We start from the raw sequence: 22456 nt of genomic DNA, 5'->3' as shown, positions 1-22456 counted from the left end.
CCTGGATTATACTCTGTATAGCAGGGAGGGAGAGAAGGAAGAATGAAGGTAAGACCTCTGCATCATGAAAAAGGAAATCTAGTGACAGACAGAGGATCCACTGAACATAATATATTTCTCAAAAGGCCATTGCCAAGACTCAGCACCAAAGCATCCAGGTTTATGCAGGTTTAGGGGAAACTCCATCTATGCATTTACTGCTGATTTTGTGATGGCAGGCAAAGGGACTTAACGTTTATTTTTCATGATGCAGAAGAGTTGGTAGCAGGGTGTTTCAGTGTCAGGATGGTTCTTCATCATTAAATTGGAGCAAGAAGTGAACAGTGAAATATTCCGGATAACCTAATGTCTGTAGAGTTCTTTCAAGTAGTCAAATGTCATGTATATGGCAAGAATCTCCAAAAAAAAAGCATCAAAATTGATTGGCAGAAAGATAATTTACATAGGGAAACGCTGTCAACAGTGTGCCTATTTGATACTGAACTCAAGGGCTGTTTTTTTACCATTTGTGAAGTCACAGGCTCCACAGAGCTTCACAAAAGCATACACAGGCCTAGGTGTACTTGCACTTTGAGTACCTTTGGTCTCTACCTCTCACGATAGTGGATGCTAGGAAAGATGCATGGGGCAATTAAAGTGATTGAGTGGATGGAGCAACTACTGCACAAAAGAGGGACTGAAAAGCTGTTGACACTGGGTGGGAAAAGACTAAATAAGGATAGTGACAAAGTTTGCAAAAAAGTGAAGGTGAGGGCTAAATTTAAAGTGCAACTGTTGTTCACCAGATGCTATCACATAACTGCAGTCAGTCCTTAAAAGGCATTCAGTGAAACCAGAGGACAAGCAAGAGGGTGTCTTTCCATAGTAGCGAACATCTTGTGCTTCCTGTCACAGGATACTGCAAAAGCTGGAGGATGAAAAATAAATGGGACAGATTTGTGAACAACATGCTGTTGAGATGACAGACAGGAATGTGATGTCTATCATCCCTACTGTGAGAACTGTGGACACAAGAATAAATATGGCAGAAAGCAGCTAGGCCTCTTGAATTTGGGAATAGCTCAGCCTTTTTTCTATAGAGCTTGGCTTAGCTTCTGGTTGGGTAAGGAGTTGTTACAGCTAGCATTTTCCATACGGCCTCACACTGTATTGTTAGCTTGTTGTCTTCAGGTTTTGGGGTCCTTTGACCACTGAGGCCATTTCCTTATCTTCATACATATTGTCTGCTGTGGAAGCTGCTTTTATTTGCCATGTTTGTTCCAATCAAGTAGGGATTTGACATTTGCTTTATAACAGCAATAAGCCTGGTTTCCTTTTCTTTAAAAAGGGTCTTTTCCCTACCCCTTGAATGTGTTTTTAGCCGTATTTAGCATTTGTAAAATGCTTGGAGGCAGATGATGTTTTATGAATACAAAATAGTGTTGGGCTTTGTACTTGGGCACAATACTGTACCGTAATTCAAAGGCAGTTCATGTAACATTAGTAAATCACTTTGAACTTTATGTTGAAAATATAAGCAGTAGTATAAAAATAAACCTTTTTATTTCCTTTGGTATATACAGTTAAATAAAGTAAGCCTATATAGCTACTAATCTCCAAAACCGTATTGCCAGTATGCTTTGTTGAAATGCCATCACCTTGCAGAAGAGACATTCTGTGTTTTGTACACATTTATGGATGAAGAATAAATTTTCAGAGACTGTAAATGAAAAGATATCTCTGAAAAGAGTGATCAAATAGTATCTGACAGTGCTTGTTTAAAGAAATATACATATATCTCACTGCCAGAGTATTTATGACTCTAATAAGTTTAGTTATTTTGCCTCACGGGGAAATTCCTGCTCCTCCAAATATCAAGCTTGTTTGGTGTTGTGCTGTTTTTACAGGAAGGAGCGAATGATATTATTAGTTAAATGGGACTGCACAATGTGGAGATACAATAGTGTGGTTTAAAAATTGAACACCACCTAAGAAATATATTTTACCAGCAATGGGAAATAGACAAATATTAAAAATTCAGTGGCGTATCCCAGAAGTCTAAACAAATGAACGAACATCTCTGTTCAGCTGATTGATGCCAATATGCTCTGATGTTCCCTTCAAAAACACCATTTTCTCTAATATTCTGATCATCAACTGAGTTCTGTGCATCGTTTTGCATAACCCTGACCATACTGTAGGTACAGTACATTGTAGGACCACTGCCTCTGGTCGCCCCGTGGCTTTTTTAAATAGAATGCTAAATGGTTTCAGGTGATTTCTCAGCATCCATCCTGGGAATAAGTGGTCTTACGGTTCCCAGAGCAACAGCCACATTTGCGTGTTTGTCACAAAGATGTGAGTGCTTTCCTTCCCATTCAGGTCTGAAGCACGGCACAAAGGACGACCCACCCATAGACGCTCAGAGCTCCGTCTCCCCGCTGCACAGGCAACGAGACAGAAATGTGTGTGTGTGTGTGGGCTCGTTGCCAGCCTGTGTTTATTTCTGTACAGTTTTCTTCTTTAAAACCTGAGGCTCAGAGAGCTGCCCTGAACCACAGTGCTTTCTGATGTTTCCCGTTACCTCAGCGATGGACTACACAACTCTCACACATTGAGCGTCTGCAAACTTTACAAGATACTTAATTAGAAGTTAATGCTGAAAGTTTGCAGTATAATTTCCTCAAGCACTTTAGCAGCTGAGGAGACAAATTTCCAGAAACCTGTATTAACTGGAGATGAGGCGAGTACTTGTGTACTTGTAATTGTGCTGTGCAGTGCCTGACCAGGACACAGCTCTGCACTGACACAGCTACAATGGGTTGGTCCTTGTGCAGTCTCTCTGTCAGACAGGTTGGGCACTCCATGCTGCTCCGTTTGGAGCTTTATTTGGGGTTTTACTTTGCACATGAAAAAGAGAGGTCTCTTTTCTTTACTGGGAGAAGGGATTCAGCACTTACCTTGGTCTGTTCTCTTTGCACCTGTTGGTACCCTCTCTGTATGGTCCTGCCTTCATCATGCTTTCTGCACCCACTGTTCATGTTCCTGGATTGTTTTTGTTTTTGAAGGGATGGTTGCCTGCCTCATTTCCATGCTGCTGAAAGCATAAAAGAAAATGTATGTAAGCAAGCATCTAGCACTGATAGGACGTTTGGTTGTTTGGTTGACCATCCATACATGAGGAACTTCTGTATCCAGCTTAATGTCTGGTGTTGGTACTTTTGCAAAACATACAGAATTTTTTACTCCTTGGGAAGCATGAACAGCACAGGGACACTCTTGGCTTTTAATTTCCATTAAAAAGAACACTGAGTATTCACAAGCCAAGTTTGCTAGATCAGTTTTTATGTTAGAAACATTCTGACTTTTGGGTGCCTCATGGCTGCAGCTTTGACTTCACTGATTCTGTGATCCTAATCTGTTTCTCTTTACTCGTTCATTCAGACCATGGAAGGAATGCATAAGCCGTTTTTAGAGAAAGTTTCATTTCAGGAGTTGAGCATTCAGGCCGCGTCTCTTTAAATGTTTGGATACAAATAAACAGAGAGAAAATTGTCTTTGCAAGCTTCAAACCATTCTAGGTCTACTCGGTTGCCTCCAGCCAGATGCTGTCTGATGTTGCCTAGACAAACTAGGGCAAGCCATTATCATTGGATTAAACACTAAATACCTGCAAGGAGCATTCTCTTTATCAGATAGAGCTCTGTTAGCAGAGTTCATTCACTTTATTGCATATATAACTGTGGTGTCAAATAGACTGATTTACAACACCTGGTCTTTTACATAATCTTCGCTATTTGCTGCTCTTGTAATCTGCCAAATCATTTAGCCTTCCTGATAGCAGAAATGCTGTAAAACTTAGATAAACTTGCAGAAGAAATGAACTCCAAGGTACTGCTGAAATCTAGGGCCTGCACGTTTACTATAAATGCACTGGCTGGTTTGGTTTCTCCCTGCCTAATCTGTGATTAAATGTGGCTGCCGGAGAAATTGAAATTTTATGATAGCACTACAGTCAGAGGAGATAAGCATTTGTATGCTAGACTAGATTAATCTAAAAAGTTTTAGGTGTGGCTAATGAAACCAGTGTATGTGTTAACTGGTTTTCTTTGGGTTCAAAGCATCTGTGTATATCTGTATAGACTCATTCCAAAACGTTTTCTACATGGAAAGTCCAATATAGCTGTGTGCTAGTTTTCTCTAGCAGTAGGGCTTGTTCCATTATACAGCGGAGATATCTTAAGTTTTTAGAGGACGTTTTCTGAATGTTAATATGAACAGTAGGCAGGTATGCAGTGGTTTAGCATGGCTACCTGCGTTCTTCTGAAGTTCTTGGTTAGACTGTAAGGCATCACGCTGGAGCAGGGTTAGCTGTTTACACAGCCCATTTGAAACAAAATGAAAGCTCAATTTTTTGTTTTGAGTCACTCATTTCTGGCTATTAGGGGTGATTTGAACAGATAGATGATAGGAAGTCATGTAGACAAGTGCAAAATATGAAAGAATTTTACAAAGTGAATTTCTGATTGGATGAAATATAAGCTACTATGTCTGGAGGAAACTAATGCAGACTGTTAAATAGAAGAGAGAGCACTGAGATGCAGCTATGTTGAGTCAGGCTGTATTAGGAATGATGACCACCATCAAATTGGAAGGAACAATAAATATGAAAGGAAATGAAAGAGTTGACTTTTTGGAGCAATAAGAGCATAACTAACGATTGCCATTAACGTCGGTATTAACCTATCAGTGCCATAGTTAATCCTCTGAGTTAAGTGTCTCAGTACGTTAGGTTAGCTTGTCGTGGTCAGTTTTCTGACAGTGGTTGGCATGTAACTCTCACTGCTGGAGCTAATGAGAAATATTTCACATGGCTTTGCTAGTTCAAAGAACAGAGTCGCTTTACCTCCTGCTGCTGCATGATGGCACTGGACAACACAAGTAGTACTACACCTCTGGGAATCCCACTGACCTCTGCTAATCTTTCACTTCAGCAACCTATTTTGAATATTCATACTGGAGAATATTTGTACATAAGAATCCCAGCTGGCTGGTTTAGTTTCATAGTCTTCTCATTCTCCTCCTCTGCAGCTTAAAGCAGGAAGCAGCTTGAGATGTTTACTCACGCTACTGATGCAGTCTTTCTGCTTACGAGGCAGGGACCGTATGGACACCAAACAGCTACACTCATAGCTTAGGCTGAGTGGTGCAAATAGTGTTTTCTGCATGTAAGATGTTGAGTGTGTGAATTTTTTCAGCCGGTCAGAGAGGTCAGAGCTAATAGGTTGGAATGAAAGGGACTTTTGGGTAAAACTCTTGACTGATATCTCTTAGATTAGAGAACAGGCTCCCCAGGGAGGCAGTGGAACCAGTATTCCTTAAGACATTTAGGTTTGGACAGGAGAAAATATATTGTAATGATCAATCCTGTGCTGGTATTTAGATCAGGACTTGTCTTGTGTGAATATTAATAGGAAGTCTGTTTAAAGCAACTGCCATTATTCAGTGTGTGTTACCTGCTAACAGTGGCTTGCAACCTCCTCCACATCTGTACTCACACATAAGGGACAGCCTGACTAATGTCTGTCACCTTTGCCTTCTCTCATAGTGCCTGAAGTGTTGGTTTTGTTTTGCCTTGCTTAGATTATATTCCTTCAGTGCTTCCACCAGACAGACTCCATATAGTGCATAGAGATTTACTGGAAGCACGTGTAGTTTGTGGCAATAATAATAAAGTCTCCTGCTGTTTTCAAATCCCTGGGAAACTAAATCAAGTGTAGAGGGTCTATTCAAAAAAAGTCTAGCTTGCATATAAGTCACTTTACCATTACCTGTGTGAGTCCACCTTGTACCTGTTCTGTGTACTTGGCTGTCATATCTCCGACTTCAGTCCTCAATTTCCAGAGTGTGACTAAGACATTACACACATCAAATGGAAAAGCTGATGAAATAGCTTAAAATAACCCAAGAACTCATGCTTTGCTCACCTCTTTTTCACCACCCCTGTGTTGATATTCCTCACAGGAACTTAGAGAACAGAACTCATTCTGGGCTGATGGACCCCATCAGACAAGTGTAGATCTACTCTGAATGGTGAAGGTGGAAGGGTGGGATTCAATTCCTACACAATGATGTGACTCTTAATGGATCTTCACTTTCTTTGTGTGTTTCCGTAGGTATGAAGCTTCTCTTCTTGAAATGGTTCAAGCTATGAGTCCAATATCTGCCCCAGGACACCACTACAAAGAATCCTACGACAGGAACAAAACACACACGCCTGGTCGTGTGAACCACAGGTCACCATCTTGGTGCCAGACCCCTCGTGGTTCCAGAAGCAGAGCAGGCGAGTTGGAGGAGCAACGGCTGCTGGAGGAGATTTTCTTCATTTGACACTGCTCTTTGGTCTACACCCCTTTTATAGAATTTCTAGTACCTTCTTATTTCTGATTTGTTTGTGTTTTAGTATGTTTTTAAATTATTTGAGCAACAACAGATTGTCTTCCTCCTTCTAAAACACAGTTAATTAGCATCTAGTTTCGTTTTGGATTTAGTGATCATGCTGCAAGGATATTTTGGGGATACACCAATCAGAAAGCGTTAAGATGTTGTTTTTTGTTTTTTTTCTGAATCTTTCATGTGCCAAGTAATCATTTTAAAATAGAATTTTTTTCATCTACAACGTTTTTTAATAGATTGAAGTCACAGTTTTGCCAGCCTCATATCAGAAGTATATTTCATTATTGATTTTTAGCTCTAAAGCAGTTTGCAAAAACTGCCTAACATTCAAGAGCCACAGTGTTCAAAGTAGATTATTTTATAATTAAACAAGTCTGTTTAAAACCTGGCATATTACAAAGGTACAAGCACTTTACTACTTTTGTCAATGATTTTATGATCTACTTTTCCCTTCAGCATTCTGGTATTTAACACGCTGAGTTTTTAGGGGTTTATATCGTAAGCTCAACTATACAGTGCATACAGTGTCTAATAACACGAATAGATGATGTTGCAGGTTGATGTATTAGGTATCCATTTGAAATACATTCCTCTTTAAATCAGTGCTATTTGACATAGCTTGTGTACTGGGAGACCTAATCCTGAAATAGCAGTACACGATCAGATGTTGTAGTGGTCCAAAATCTATGTGATGTACTTTTCAAGATGAAATATACAGCAGCGGTAGGGTAAGAACAGTCTTAAGACATTTTCACTAACTTGCACTATTTTGATCCGGTATCCAGGCTCCATTGTAAATAAGACAAATCAGTAATTATTTCCACCAGCAGCTTGCAATGCACATTTCCCTGCCGGCTTTAATTATTCATGCGATATCTATTTCAGTTTATTTAAATGCACTTCCATCTACTGCATGTACTTGGTTATTTAAAGAAATGTGCAGAATTGGTAAAAATGACTGCAGATTACAGGATTAATGGTCATTTTCTCCACAATGCAGTGTTCATATTTTATTGTAACAGTAGCCACCGGCATGTGTTCCTAGAAATATGAGGCTAAAATACTCATTTTGCACAGTAAAATTGCAGTGAGGGAAAGGTAGAATTGAGCCAATATGGGCAAGTTCTAGGCCATTTGCTCCCAAACACTGCTTCATGGGCCAGTGCGGCTTTTTTGACAGTCTTTCTAGGCAACCGTGCTAATCTTAATGGCAGCGGGTTGCTGGCCCGGTCCTTGGGGTATCGCTGCTGCCTGCCTCCCACTTGCTCTTATGCAATGCTTGGTACTCCTGTGCTCTGCAAGGAGCTAGCAGGGCTCAGCAGTGAGGTTCACTGTGCCTCTCCAATGAGAGCATGCACTATGCAGAGCATCGAGCACGCACCCCCTGGCAGCACCCTGCTTTTATAGCAATGGAATAAAAAGAGAACGAAGGGGGAGATGAACCATAATTCTGAGTTGTTTCACTCGGGCTCTGTCTTAATCACAAATTAGGTGATGTCTTTTCCATGCGTCCCAGCAGAATTTTAAAGGCTGCTCGGAGGAGTTTACAGGAGGGAAGCAGCATTACTGGACCAGAAAATGACTGCTGTAGAAAGATCCTGCTTGGTCTGTCCTGCTGCCAGTGAGACATTTTTGTTATTTCTAATTCATCCATCTGCTGTCCATTGTCCCCCTAATACTACTCCCTTGACCTCTGAAGGCATGGGTTTGTCTTTAAAGCCCCAAAGACGTAACAGGTGCTCTGACACAAGTACAGCAGTTGGGGCAATACATTTTCTCACTCAGCATGTTTCTGCTGGGCAAGCAGTCTGCTTCTTTAGGAAGGCAGGGAAAGGGTGGGGAAGGCAGAGAAAAAATGTGCAAGGGGTAGAAGGAGAACTATAGAATACCATGAAAGCTATGACCGACACGTAGATCTTAGGGTTTGGGGATTTCTGTGTGTGTAGTTTTGTTTTTGTTAAGGTTTGGCATTTATAAAGAAACAGTTCTCTGATTTCAGTCCAATTGCTTCTCTTCTCTTTTCCAGTTTGACTGAAACTATAATTGCCTTTTCTAATAAGTGCTAACTGACCTTTTGAAAAAGCAAAATATAGAAGTATATCTCTTGAAAGGTGCCTTTGTGTACCCAATCGAGAACACTGCATGGGAGCACTATGTTCTTTGGTTCTTTGTGGGTGCCAGTATTCAGCTGCTTTAGGATTCCTTATGATCCATTTTGTCCATTAACAATTCTAATTCTGACGGTGACTTTTGACTCGAATCTATATTTTGGTAGTAGCTCTTTTTAAAATGACATTGTCAGGGTTGCAGGTTCTACACTCAAGGTGCTGTCCATCAGCCAGAGCTACACGGCAGGCATACCTTTATGTAGACAAGAATTCTAGAATTAAGATAGTTGAAATATCTGATGGATGAAAACCTGCATGTTTTAACTGTCTGTGAGATATGAACCGAGAAGCAAAAGCTATTAATTTGGCAGACCCTGTGAAAAATCATTTTTTATAATGCTGGTTCTTGCTCTAGTTATCAGCAGTACATTAGGAATAGTGTTTAGCAGTCAGTGCAAGCAAAGATATTTTGCCACGAGGCAGTACAAAGTTGAAGTTATTAAAACATTTATAGCCTTAGAAAAAAAATCAATGATTGTCAAATAGGAAAGGACAAAATCAGTATTTGGGACTGGGAGGGGAATTGTTTTCCATCTGCTAAAACAGTAGAGGAAATGCTAAAATTAAACTAGCAAAAGCAATCACTTGACAGTGTCCTTTTAAGTTTAAGCTCCTGTATCAGGAAGCTGCCTCTGGGGGAGGTAGTCCAGCCACTGAATGTTTGTCCAGAGTGTTTCCAGTTAATACGCTCCAGCTGCACGCTGGGCTGTGTTCTACCTGAAACTTTGTGGAGTAACTTGACTCGTGCCAAGGCTGCTGCCCACACCTTCATTTTGTGTTCTTCCCAAGCGACTCGTACACGCGCACTGCCCATGTTTGTGTGCTCATTGCTTTTGTGCACCTTGCACGTGGTGGACCTGCAGCAATCATGCCCTTTCCACTTGTAGCCTCTGAAGTCTCACTGTTGAATACCATCTTGAACGTATATTTATAATTGTATGTGAGGTCTTAATCTAATAAATTATCTGGGGATTTCACTTTATCTTACAGTTTTCTGTTTATTTGAATGGTTTCCTGGTGTCTTTTGTCCGACTCAGATGTAGTAACTGTCGTTGATAATGTGTTCCACTTTCCACACCATCATATCGTGTGTATTCTGAGTCTTCTTCAGCTTGATAAAACAGATGAGAAAATGGTTTTAAGCCCTCTCTTTCTCTCCAGTACATGGATGTTGCTGTGAAAACGAGGAAGACTTCTTTTGTAGCTTGAAGTTTGTGGGACAGATCTTAAAAAGAGAGAAGTGGGAAGCCAGCACCATGCATTGGGACAGAAGGGTGGAAGTAAAGAAGAAAGGATGGATATAAAGGCAAGAAAGGACAAGGATAATAGGGAGAGAACTGAACCAAAGGATGGGAGAAGCCAGCTCTGAAGGTGGAAAAAAGTTGGTTGTAAGTTGATGAGAGAGAAATGTCTTCCAGCACTGGTTCCCAACTAAAGCATATGGCCCCCTATCCTTTTCCAGATCATGTTCCTGCATCTGGGGAGCCACTGTCCAAAGGACAGATGGTAAATCAGGAAAGGAGGAAATGACCTAGCTTTGTTTGCTCCCCTAGACTGAAGCTTGACAGAGAGACCACATGGAGGGTAGGAGAGTGAGACATGGATAACCAAGGCATGGACTGAATGTCATTGCTAGCAGCAAGGTGGTGTGAAATTAGATTACAGAAGAACGTGACACTGGATATAACAAGGATCTGAACAAGGGAGAAACAAGAAAAACAAAATTTGCAGTGATCCACTGAGCTGTGGAGGTTTGGTGCTAAGGAAGGAAAGGGCTTAGCTATGCTTGAAAGAGACCGAGCCCGAGGCGTCGGAAAGATATCCCTTGGAAGCACACGTGAGCCCAGGGTTAAACTCCAAGAGTTGCAACAGAGATTTTCTGACATAAACCCTCAACGGTGTTTCAGTTTGTACCATCTGAGGGCGAGAGAGCACAGCCCGGTTAGTTAGCAACCTCCTGTTCCACTGTTACCAAATTTATGAAATTGTGTGCTAATTAGTGTATGATTTATGAATTTACATAACTGCCTGCTACATAAGACAACACAGAATATTGAACGAGGTGATTTAAACCAGCAGAAGCGCTCAAGTTTGCTCTGACTGTATGTCTACCCTCTGGAAAATGCCTTCCCGATACATAGGTGCTCGCCACACCTCTTGAAGTCCGGCCTGCTTATGATGACAATAAATGTTTCGCTGTAATGTGGCACCAAGTAGCTACCTGGAGGCTCTTTGTCATGGCTGCAGCAGAGCTTTCACCATGGTGTCTGTGGAGGGTATCTGGAAGCAGAAGTCACCTAAAAAAATAGCAAGAAACCCAACTTGGCCTGGTTACAGTTGGTTAACAACTCTTACGGTCGTTAACAGGGAGTTCTGCTGCGTCCCAACTGCAGCAAGAGCTTGTCTGGGGATTGGTGTTTGATACCAAGCTTGGAAAAGCCACTTTGCCTTCCTCTGCATGCTCTCATTTAACAGAAGCCGAGACTCAAACCTCATGTATTTTCAAGCCTGAGGGGTTAATTTCAGGTTTTGGGAACGTAAAGTGGAGAAACATGGGTGTCACTGACAGATGCAGCCCTGATGAGGTGAGAGATAGCTCCAGCATACAAACCAATCCACGGGCTGCAGAGGCAGCCTTGAATTCCTTGCTTCTTTGCTTTCGGTGTCCTTCTGAATATGTGAAAAAAACAAACAACCCCCCCAAAAAACACACTTTACTCATTCATAGCAGTTAATAACCAGCCTTAGAGGATAACGTTCGTTTTTTCTGATCTCCTGTCTGCAGAGAGGAGGAAAGTGAAAAGCTGGAACAAGATGTCCTTCTTGATAGCTTCCTGGCAGCTACCTTAAAGAACCGAAGAGAGGAGGTGATCAGTGCCCTTGTCCACTCGCAGAGTGGTGAGTGCCATGAGCATCAAGGGCAAAGTGGGTGGCCCGCTCCTCCTTTAGAGCTGGTAAGGAAGGAAATGGTGAGGTGGGTTCACAGACACAAAAGCCGTCCGTGAGGTATTTGCACTGACATTTTAAAAGCACCGTGTCACAGTCTTGCAGTGTTTAATTATCTGCTATGAAACTGAATTATTTTGAGGTTGAATTTGCCTAGTTTTAGTTTCCAGTGGGTGGAATTAGTTGTGCCTAAATAAGCAGGACTGCGCAGTTCTACTGTTAGCAGACCCCATGGGCAGCCTTCTTCAACCCCTGCTCAGTCTTCTTTGGCAACCTGAGCTCCTTTGAGCGTCCTGCCGTAGTGTTTGTTTTCCAGTGACTGTTCTTGAATGTTCTGCAACATTTATGCACCTGGAAAGGTTTTCACTGTAGCAGGATGCCAAATTCCAGTTACCGCGTCTGTGAATGGGGATGAAGCGGCCACATTCTCTACAGTATTTCCTTTTTGACACTTCCAGGAGCCTTGTTTGGGGGTGTTGGCTGGGTACCTGGTCTCATTGCACTTAAGATCTTTCTTGGAAACAGAAAGTCTGAGAGTGAAACCAGGAGACTGTTATATTTAGAAGAGTTGAGGAGGAGGAAATAATGTGAAGCAGAAATACTAAGCAGGAAAAAAAAAGCATAGGATTCAATTTAGGGTGGAAAGTGAACTTGGGCTTTGCATCTGTGAACTCAGCCACCGAGAAAACAATCTGAAAGACACCTGCTTAGTGGCAGTGGGGAAAGCCAGACAGCAGAAACCTTCTGAAGGGGAGGAGTGAACAAAGCAGGAGGTGATGATACCTGATAGCAACACAAACAGACAAGAAGACTCTGGATCTGCAGGTGAGGAGGCGATGACACCTCCAAATTGCAGGGAAATGGCTCCTTGTCAGTGGATCTGGTGCCCCTGTATTTGCACAAGCGCCTTCAGCACAGGGATCTCATTACCAGAGAGTTTACTGGCAGATTGGAGGGATTTCAGTGAGGAGTAATAAAAATGATCAGGGGCTGCTGGAATTGACATAATGAGGAAACAAGACGAGAAGAGTCAGATATTTATAGCTTGGGTGAGAGAGACAATTAAAAGGTGGGATGGGAGATGGACTGGGTGACCTGAAAGCCTTGTCTGTATCTAATAGCTTCTCATCGTCTGCTGTACAGAGGGCCTGAATTTACCAAGGCTGTCAATCTGGCTCCTAACAGCCCGAACTTCCCATGTTGAAAAGCTCAGGTGGGTGTGCTCTGGCTGTACTGACACTGTCAGAATGTCACTGGTACTGTGCTTTGTTTTAAAAAAAAAAATCATCATCATCAGCCACGTTGTGGAAAAAATTGACACTTTGACAGCAAAGGAAAAAAAATAAAATAAAATTAGACCTTCATAAAATGAAAAGCCATTGAAGTCCTTGCTGGAGACTGAATGGGAAGGGCTCCCAGGGCGTTAAAGTGTTGACTGAACTCTCCTTGCGGTCTGCAGGGTGGCCTGCTGAGGAAGGTCCTTTTAGAGGCAAACCAGCCCCTGCTTTCCATCCATGAACACGGGCTCCCATCCTTGGCCATGGAGCCCAGGGTTTGCAGGGCGTGAGAGCTGCAGCAGCCTGGCCAGAGATTCCCTGAGTCCACAGGCAAATTAAGCACTGCTGCTGTGCCTGCGGGAGGCACTTTGGGGAAATACCCACGTGGCATTGGTTGGGTCTGGCGGTGGTGTCTGTGCTGTTTTAATGATACCTGCGTGCAAAGGCCAGCGTGGCTTTCATCCATTTCACATCAGTCTGACTTTCACAGAACAGACATAGCCTGGGGTGGTGGAAAGGAGAGAAAGATGACCAAAAAAATAATAAAGAAATAATAAATAAAAAAAAAAGAGCCATCCACTTTTTACTACTCTTTCCATGCTTCTGTGCTGTGATATCGGGCTGTGGCTGAGCAACAGTAATCTTATCCAGCATACTGTTGATTTAAGCCTCTTGGATTTATATAACTTTGGAAATGGTAAACTATATTAATTTGCTGTGTTTTCAAGGGAAAGTTATTTATTGAGAGACATTTTTAACTCAAGTGCCAGGAGCCTTAAATCATTATAATAAATTCATGCTATTCAGGGTTTCTTACATTGTAATAAATTTGTTTTAAACATGAATGAGGAGATCCATGATTTCTTTAATATACTGTTATGTATTTCCTTTCAAAATGACACAGCTCACTATATCAAGTGGGAGAATAATAGTGAGAGATTTACAGTACTTAAGAATAACACAGCCCAGGAGTGTGACACGTTAACCAACGGCGGGCAGGGGCTGGCAAAGGGGACCCACCACTGCCAGTGGTACAGGAGAGCTCATGTGACAACGGGTTGGGGCAGGAGGGCTCAGCAGGAAGCTCCCTGCAGGATGGGAATCACACCCAAGCCTGAGTCACCTCTGTGTTGGTCTCCATCCCTCTGGCAGGCTTCTGAAGTGTGTTACAGTGATGCTCAGTAAGGACTGATTACACCTCTGCTAACCCTTCCCCTCATCACTGGACTGCCGTGAGGAGTGTGAGACCATAAAACAGAAAGCTGTTTTATGTTGTGTCTGACCCTTTGCTGAAGCAAGTTCAATAGAGCAGGTAGCACAGGAAAGCATCCAGGTGGGTTCTGAGTGACTCCGTAGAAGGCGACTCCACAACCTCTCGGGGCAGCCTGTTCCTGTGCTCTGTCACCCTCAAAAATGAAAGTAAAGAAGTTTTTCCTCATGTTCACACGGAACTTTCTGCATTTCCATTTGTGCCCCCCGCCCAAAACCAGCCTGGCCCATCCATGTGGCACCTGCCCATCAGATGTTTATATGCACTGATGAATTACCCCCTCAGTCTTCTCCAGGCTGAACAGTCCCAGGTCTCTCAGCCATTCCTCATAGAGGAGATGCTCCAGGCCCACAGCCGTCTCTGTGGCCCCCCTCTGGACTCTGCAGCAGTTCCCTGTATTGAACTGGGAGCCCAGAACTCCAGAATTCCTGCAGTGCTCCAGGTGTGGCCTTGCCAGGACAGAGAGGAGGAGGATCACCTCCCTCAACCTGCTGGCCATGCTCTTTTTAATGCACCTCAGAATGCCATTGGCCTTCTTGGCCACAAGGGCACACTGCTGGCTCATGGTCTACCTGTTGCCCACCAGGACACCCAGGTCCTTCTCTGCAGAGCTATTCTCCAGCAGGTCTCCACTAGTTATAGGCCTCCAACTAGACTCTGTGCCACCAATGTGAGCACACTGAGCTCTGCAACTCAGCCAGCTCTCAATCTACCTCACTACCACCCACCTATCCCACACCTCCTAAGCTTACCTATGAGGATGTTAAAGGGGACAGTGTGAAATGCTTTACTTAAGTCAAAGTACACAGCATCCACTGCTCTCTCTTCACTTACTCATCCATGGAATGGAGTTGCTCTTCTACAAGGACAGGCTGAGAGAGCTGGGGCTGTTCGGCCTGCAGAAGAGGAGGCTGTAGAAACCTTTTGACATCTGAAGTGGAGCTACAGGAATGAAGGGACAGAACAAGGGAAAATAGCTTTGAGTTCAGGGAGGGTAGATTTAGGTTAGATATAAGGAAAAATCTTTTTCTGTCAGAGTGGTGAGTCATTGGCGCGGGTTACCCAGTGTTGTGGTTGATGCCCCATCCCTGGAGACTTTCAAGGAGAAGCTGGAGCAGGCCCTGAGCACCCTGATGGAACTGTGGTGTCCCTGTTCATTGCAGGGTAGTTGGACTAGATGGCTCTCAGAGGTCTCTTCCAATTCTAAGGATTCCATGATTCTATTCTATTCTACCAACCCAGTGATAACATCATAGAAGACTACCAGGTTGGTCAAACACAATTTCCCCTTAGTGAATCCATGTTGACACTCCTGGTAGCCTTCTTCTCTTGGATGTGCTTGGATGTGCAGCCAGAATAAGCTGTTCCATCACCTTCCCGAGGATGAGGGTAAGACTGACTGGTCTGTGACTCACCACAGGCCTTCTTGCCCTTTCCTGGAGACTGAGCTGATTTTGACTTTCCTCCAGTGTTCAGATACCTCCCCCATTCTCCATTATCTTTTGAAAATAATAGAAAGCAACGTAGAAATCAGTTCTGCCAGTTCCCTTAGCACTCGAGGGTGCATCCCATTAGGACCCATGGATTTGTGCGTGTCAGGTTTGCCTAGACCATATCATCCTTGACCGAAGGGAAGTCTTCCATTCCCCGGACTGTCTTGTCTTTGGGGTCCGCAGTTCCTGAGGTGCAGTCTTTGTAGTAAAGACTGAAGTAAACAAAGTGTCTAATATCTCTGCCTCCTCGGCATACCCTGTTACTAGGGCACCCACCTCATTCAGTGGACCCACATTTTCCCTAGTCCTCCTTTTGCTATTGAAATACCTTGAGAAGCCTTTCTTGTTATTCTTGGCCTCCTTCATCAGATTTAATTCCAAGTGGATCTTAGCCTTCCTCACCACATTCCTGCACATCCTGACAAATGTTCCTTTACTCCTCCCACTTGGCCAGTCCCCTTTTCCACACTCCATAGATATTCCATAGCTTTTATTTTTCCATTTGAGTTCATCCATGATCTGCTTGCATATCTTCTGCCATCTTTGCCTGGTTTCTTACACTTCAGGATGCACTGATCTTGAGCTTGGAAGATGCAGCGCTTGAATGTCAACCAGTTCCCTTGGTGCCCCTTTCATTTCAATACTCTAATCCATGGGATGCCTCCAAGCACGTCCTTGACAAGGTCAGAGTTTTCCTGAAATCGAGGGTTGCAATCCTACTTACCACCTTGTTTCTTCCATGTAAGATCCTGAACTCCACTGTCTTACTGTGTCAACTGCAACCAAAGCTCCCCCCAGCCTATACATTCCCAACCAATCCTTTCTTGTTTGTATGAACAAGGTTCCAGTAGCACACCTCTCCTCACTGACTTCTCCACCAGCTGTGCCAGAAGGTTGTACTCCATGCACTACAGGAACACTCTGAACCGTGTGTGCTTGGTAGTGTTGCTTTTCCAACAAATATCAGGGTGGTTGAAGTCCCTGAGAGCCAGTGCTTCCAAACATGAGGCTACTTTCAGCTGTTGGTAGAATGCTTCATCAGCTTCCTCCTCCTGATCAGGTGGCCTGTCAGAGCAAACACCCACAATGTTGTCACCCATATTAGCCTGCCCCTTAATTCTCCCCCATAAGCTTTCCACTTGTTCCTCATTCATCTCTAGATAGATCTCAGTTCCTACCAGTTGTTTCCTCACATAAATTCCTTCACTATTTGCATGGTTCTATAGAGTTAATGACCCTTTGGTAGATGTAGCTTATAATTAAAGGCAGATGGATGGCCCTGCTTCCACCCCTGGTAACCCAAACCTGCAACCCTAGCGGCCCAGCTGCATGCATGGGGCTGGTAGGGAGGCTGGAGGGCTGTGTCCTGCTGGCAGGGAGAGGAGATGGGAGAGGGCCCTGCCTGCCCAAGAAGTGATGGCAGGACCTCATCTGTCAGTGCAGAAAAATGTCTGGCCAATAAACTTGCCAAACGTCCCTAATAAAGGGCTGGATGTGTTATCATGTAGAATGGTTTTATAGGGGACAGCCATAAAACGTGCACATTGCCCTTTAAAATGCCAGGACGAGGATTGATTCCGGCAGGGTGGAGGGAGAGGAGGAGGGAGAAGGAAGCTAATTGGAAAAGGGGGATAAATCCAGGGGCTTATTTCTCTGCTGTGGCTCCCAAGGGTGTCAGGGAGCAGTAACAAAGCTGAAGTCATTGCTGGGCCTGGGCTGCTTTACTATATCCCACTGTGATGCTGGGTGTCCCTTCAGTATCTGTTTCTGCTGCTGGTTCAGTCCAGACCTGTTCTTGCTCCTCACCATTAGCTCTGAGGAAGTTGTGGAGATACCTCCATCAGCCCCTCTGTAAGTTTCTCCACATTTCTGCCTCTCCTTGTCATCCCAGTGGTCCCACATCCTTGCAGGCTCCAGTAGATGTGTCCTGTCTGCACCAGCAGCAGCTCACCTCTCCTTCTCTCTTTTGTGTTCCCTTATGCCTGGTTTCCTGCTGTGGGCTGGCCCTGAAGTCCATCTCTGCCAGGAAATGGACCGCCAAGGTTTGAGCAGCACTTTGGGTTCCCTGCTCTGTGGACAAGGTGAGAATGTACTCGGGATGCAGGTGCTTGTACATGCTCTGGACACTGCCTGGATAAAGTCTCTTAAAGTCACTGAAGACGCCGCGGGTTTGTCCTCTGGGTGGGAGGTGGCAGGTACTGGAGGGATGGAAAAAGGAAAGTCAGATTGCTGTTTGGCAAGGATTCACTCAAAAAATGTATGTCAGTGTCAGTGTGGATTTGCTGGCTTGTGCCAGGTCTCATTTGTCCTCCCACTCTGTGCAGGTGGTGCTGCCAAATTTCAGGCTTGAGATGACCCTGGAAACCCCCAGCAGGAGGGATGGAGGGGGGCAGGCGCTACCCTTATGTTTGACCCTCAGCCCTGAAAATGCCCTCCCCAGTGGGATGTCGCAGTTGGTGACCAAACACAGGCAAAGTGAGACTCAGTTGGAACAGGTGCCTGTTTGTGTCCATTAGATGTGCCATAAATAACATCCCTCCCAGCACAGAGGTGAACCAGTATAGCATGTTACGGACCCACATCAAACAATATGACTAACGGATATGGTGTATCATGTGAATTCAGGTGAGAGGACTGGTTCTGATATTTATATATTTCTTCTTTCTGGAAAGCAGAGAGGCTACGAAAAGCAGCCAAAGATGATGAATCTCAGCTAAATTTTTCATTGCAGGGCGCTGCTTCGTGTGCAGCCAAGTTAGGTTTATTCAGCAGGGGAGCTCCAAGACCGACACAGAGTTTGAGCTCTCCAGACTGAATGGTGTTCAGGATTTTCAACCTTGCTGCACGGTGGTGAAGTTCAGAGCAACGTTCAGACTCACAGCCCAAGATACATCTCTGAGGTCTGGATTCATTTCTTCACTGCCTTTTGGCTTAGGACTGTCTCTGCTCTATGCCCATCGCAGTGAAACTGTCATGGAATGCATTCTTAGCTAGTAATTAAATTTAAGGGTTGGTAAATTTTGCTAAGAACACTTTTCTGGCCTCCCTTCCTAAGCATTCAGTCTATTCATTCTACTACGTAGGGTTATGCAGACATCGCTATATACTGTATTGTCATCAAGTATGAAAAAATGTGTGATTTAGAAAAATACTAATATATCTTTTAATTTATTTCTTTTTATTTGTTTTTGTTTGTTTCTAGAATGATCTCAGTATACTAGAGCTATGAGGTTATGGGGCAGGTGGGAGTCTCATTCTACCACTTGACTCCAAGGGCTGTGAGCTTTCCACTTCATCAAGTTTATGATCAAACCACGCACATGACAATACCATCTGTAATTGCTCTCTGAATTAAAGCATTTCCTCCAGAACCCAGCAATAAGGAGAATGAAATATTCAGGTAGGGTTTAGTGGCTCACCTTGAAAGAATTTCATCTCATGCAAAACATTAAGCCGTGCAGCGATATCTGAGCACTTGTCTACTTTGAGACCCATGGGAGAATTAAATCAAATTCTGTTTTAAAGGGGATTAATTAAGCTGCATCTGGACCCTATTTCAACACTCAGAATTTAGATAAGTTGAAGTAAGACCCCTTTAATTTCCATTTTAGGGAGAGAACTGAAAGAGTTGCATGACCTCTGACTCCACACGAGTGTGTCTGAGGATGTGGTTTGACTAATCTGTTTTACATTATACTTCAGTTAATTCAGACTGAATACCTGCTGAAGACAAGCCTGGAGATGCTGGTCCTAGATGCGATTGTGTGGGGACTATCTGCTTTCCCAGCTGTTTTCTGAGGGGATAGAAGCTGTGTGGGAAACAAGATGACCTATAAAATGCAACAGAGAAGGTAAAGTGGAGGTGACTGCCCCAAAATATCTGTGTCTCTGAGTGGGTTTTGTCCTGTATCACTTTCTGTGGTCTCTGATTGCTTTTTAAAGTTTAATCAGTGCTTTTTTGTTCACCTTTGAGTGAAGACTAAGACTCGTTTGGAGGATTAGATACCAGGGCGCTGTGTGCATTCTGTGCAATTAGGACAGATTCTTTTTCTTATCCCCGCCACCAGTTACTTGGCTGTGAAGGCTGATGTCTCAACCTTTGCCAAGATTTCAGAACTGAGTTCATGGTGTGGGATTTCTCCATCTTCTGGATTTCTCCATTTCAAGACAAGAATATTTCTGTTTACTTATATCTTTCTCCTCCCCACTACCTTTCTTCTTCTGGAAATCAGTGACAGTCTGTGTCTTGGAAGCAGTTTGTGCTGAAGAACACTTGGTGATGTCCTATGGGGTAGTGGAGCCGTAGGAGGAATTCTCTCGGGAACAGCCTGGAAACTGGTGTTTTCTGCTCCTGGACAAGGAGAATTCCCAATCCTTCACTAGAGGAACAGCTTTCTGAGATGGAAAAGGTAACACTTTGCATCAGGCAAATCCAAAGCCAGGAATTGCTTTTGGACGGGGCTCTCCAGGTTGGACGGGGCTCTGGGCAACCTGATCTAGTAAAGACGTATGTTTGGTGGCCCTGCTAGGCAGGGGGGTTGGAACCACATGATCCTTGAGGTCCCTTCCAACCCGGGTCATTCTGTGATTCTGTGTGATTCTGTGAAGAAGAGTTCTTCATGTGACAAACTCCAACTGTATCCAAACAGATCAGCAAGCACTGCTAAATGCTTTGCTGTGCCCTGAAAATCCTTGGAAGGGGGCTTTTCTTTACATCTAGTCCAGATCTTTCTTGTCTTAGCTTTTGCCTCTGATACATCGTTTTCTCAACACATACAGGACCTTCTCATCAACATCTCCCCATAGGTGCTGGCAGGCCACAGACAGGTGTCCAATGAGTGCATCCTTTCTCTCTCATGGGACAACTGCTCCAGCCCCTGCTGATGCCAGCAGCCCCTGCTGAATTTAGCTCCAGATAACTGAGGCGTTGTGTGCACAATACGTGGGATGCGACCCAATGAGTACTGGGTAAAGGAGGCCATTGTTTCCCTCAGTCTCCCAGCTGTGCTGCTGTTAACACAGCCCATGGTACTGTTGGCCCACTTGGATGCCAGGATGCAGCGTGGCTTATGTCCATCCTGTTGTGCACGAAGACCCCAGCAGAGTGGTCTATTTACGAGGCTTCCAGAGATCTGTTTGAGGAAATGGTTTTCCCCCTCCATCTCTGTCCCACATCATGCTGGATGTCCTCAGATTGGATATTAAGGAAAAATTCTTCCCCAGAAGAGTGGTGAGGCATTGGCACAGGCTGCCCAGGGAGCTGTGGAGTCACTGTCTTTGGAGGCATAGAAATGTGGCACTGAGGGGCATGGATTAGTGGGTGATATCCGTGGTAGGTGGATGGTTGGACTTAATGATCTTGGAGCTCTTGTCCAACCTGAATGTTTCCACGATTCTGTGGGCTGTGTGGACAGCCCAGATGTTTTTCATGTTCATCCATCCTAGAGGCAGATCACTTTTTAATCAGTATCCCCAAAGAGACACCTAAAGGTAACAACTGTTTTAAAGAAACATTTCCATCTGATCCCTCATTCCTTTTGCTCTCCCGCTAGCAAGTGGAGAATAAATGCTCACAGCAGTGAAGGCTGGGCAAAGATGGGATGGGTCTCAACTGAGTGAGGCCATATTTCTTGGGATCAGAGGGTTATGGAAAGCAGTACAGAAATGCTAAGAGGAAATTGCAATTGCTCCCTTCCTTTTTTTTTTTTCTTTTTTTTCTTGTCTTTTTTTCTTCCTTTCCTGTCACTGCTTCTTCGTCCTAGGTGTTGGGGTCTTTTCAGAGGCAATCGTTACTGTTAATGATTTTAGCTTGTTGGCTATTATCACATTTGTGCCTGGGGACTGCAGTCGGCTATCTGGGCTCTGGCAGGCCTTGACAGCAATCAGCTCCTTCCTGCTTCGCACTAATTTTCTCAGGGGAGCTCAGAAGAAAATACTTTTTCCTTCGTTTCCCCTCCCTCTCCCCATGCCTCTCCTTCCCCTCTGCTCTTCCCCTGCCTCTGGGTGCTCTGCTCCAAGAAGGATCTGTGGGGAGAAACTCACAGCAAAGTGCACGGGAGGCACTGAGACATCAATATGAGAGGAAACATGTCCCAGGAGGAAGCACGCTGGCTCTTGTCATCCATGCTGTGTTTGTACCCATCGCTGATCCCCCAGCAGCTGGGGAGAAAGGAAGGGATCACTGTGGTTATTTTATGAAAAAGGTTCGTGGATCTCTCAGCGTCGTCGGCTGAGCGCAGAGCTTTTACAGCCCTGTGTTTAATATTCTCTTTTTTCCCTCCATCATCATTTTATATTATTCAAAGCAAATCAGACAGCCTTTGAAGAACAGCTCAAAGCCTCTTTTTTTTCTTTTTTTCTTTTTTTTCCTTTTTCTTTTTATTTAAGGTGGGAAAGAGTGGGAGCCACCTGCTACACCTCCTTTCTCAATTCAGTGATTTTATTTAGTGGGGAAGAGATTGGTTTGCATCTTGTTCTTTAAAGGAGTGTAAAAGTCAGGTAAGAGTCGTATTTCTGAAAGCCCTCAAAGAAGGCTTTTCTGGAAGGGTGACGAGCATCTTCCTTGCACTGGAGCAGCCTAGATGGTGGAAATGTCACAGTGCCTGTGTGGAAAGGCTCTGATCTGGAACCACAGCGGTCCTGAAACCTACTGATGAAAAATCATTTCTCTGAGCCACTTTACTGTCAATCCAGACTGATCTTACAAAGACCACTGAACTAAGCAAGGTGGTTGTCAGCAAACATGTTGACCCATTCTGAGATGCCTTCCAGAGGATTTTCTGTGCTGAGTAATGCTTTGGCCAAGTGAGCTCCTCCTAAGGAAAGCAGTTTTCCAGAGGTCTGAAAGCAGAGATCCCAGGTGGGAGA

At 44.0% G+C, this 22456-nt stretch overlaps 1 protein-coding gene across 2 annotated transcripts in view; it reads left to right on the top strand.

The window, feature by feature from the left end:
- KIAA1328 (KIAA1328 ortholog) overlaps window positions 1-9584 on the top strand; it is a 175209-nt gene extending 165625 nt beyond the window's left edge. For both annotated transcript variants that reach the window (XM_072360499.1, XM_072360501.1), the window contains one exon: window positions 6156-9584. In XM_072360499.1, coding sequence (XP_072216600.1) covers window positions 6156-6369 — 214 coding nt within the window. In that variant the 3' untranslated portion in view covers window positions 6370-9584. The remainder of the gene's footprint in view (window positions 1-6155) is intronic.
- The last annotated feature ends 12872 nt before the right edge of the window (window positions 9585-22456 follow it).

The sequence above is a fragment of the Excalfactoria chinensis genome, chromosome Z, assembly GCF_039878825.1.
Source record: "Excalfactoria chinensis isolate bCotChi1 chromosome Z, bCotChi1.hap2, whole genome shotgun sequence".
NCBI lineage: Eukaryota > Metazoa > Chordata > Aves > Galliformes > Phasianidae > Excalfactoria > Excalfactoria chinensis.
This window is presented reverse-complemented; position numbering and strand designations above follow the sequence as displayed.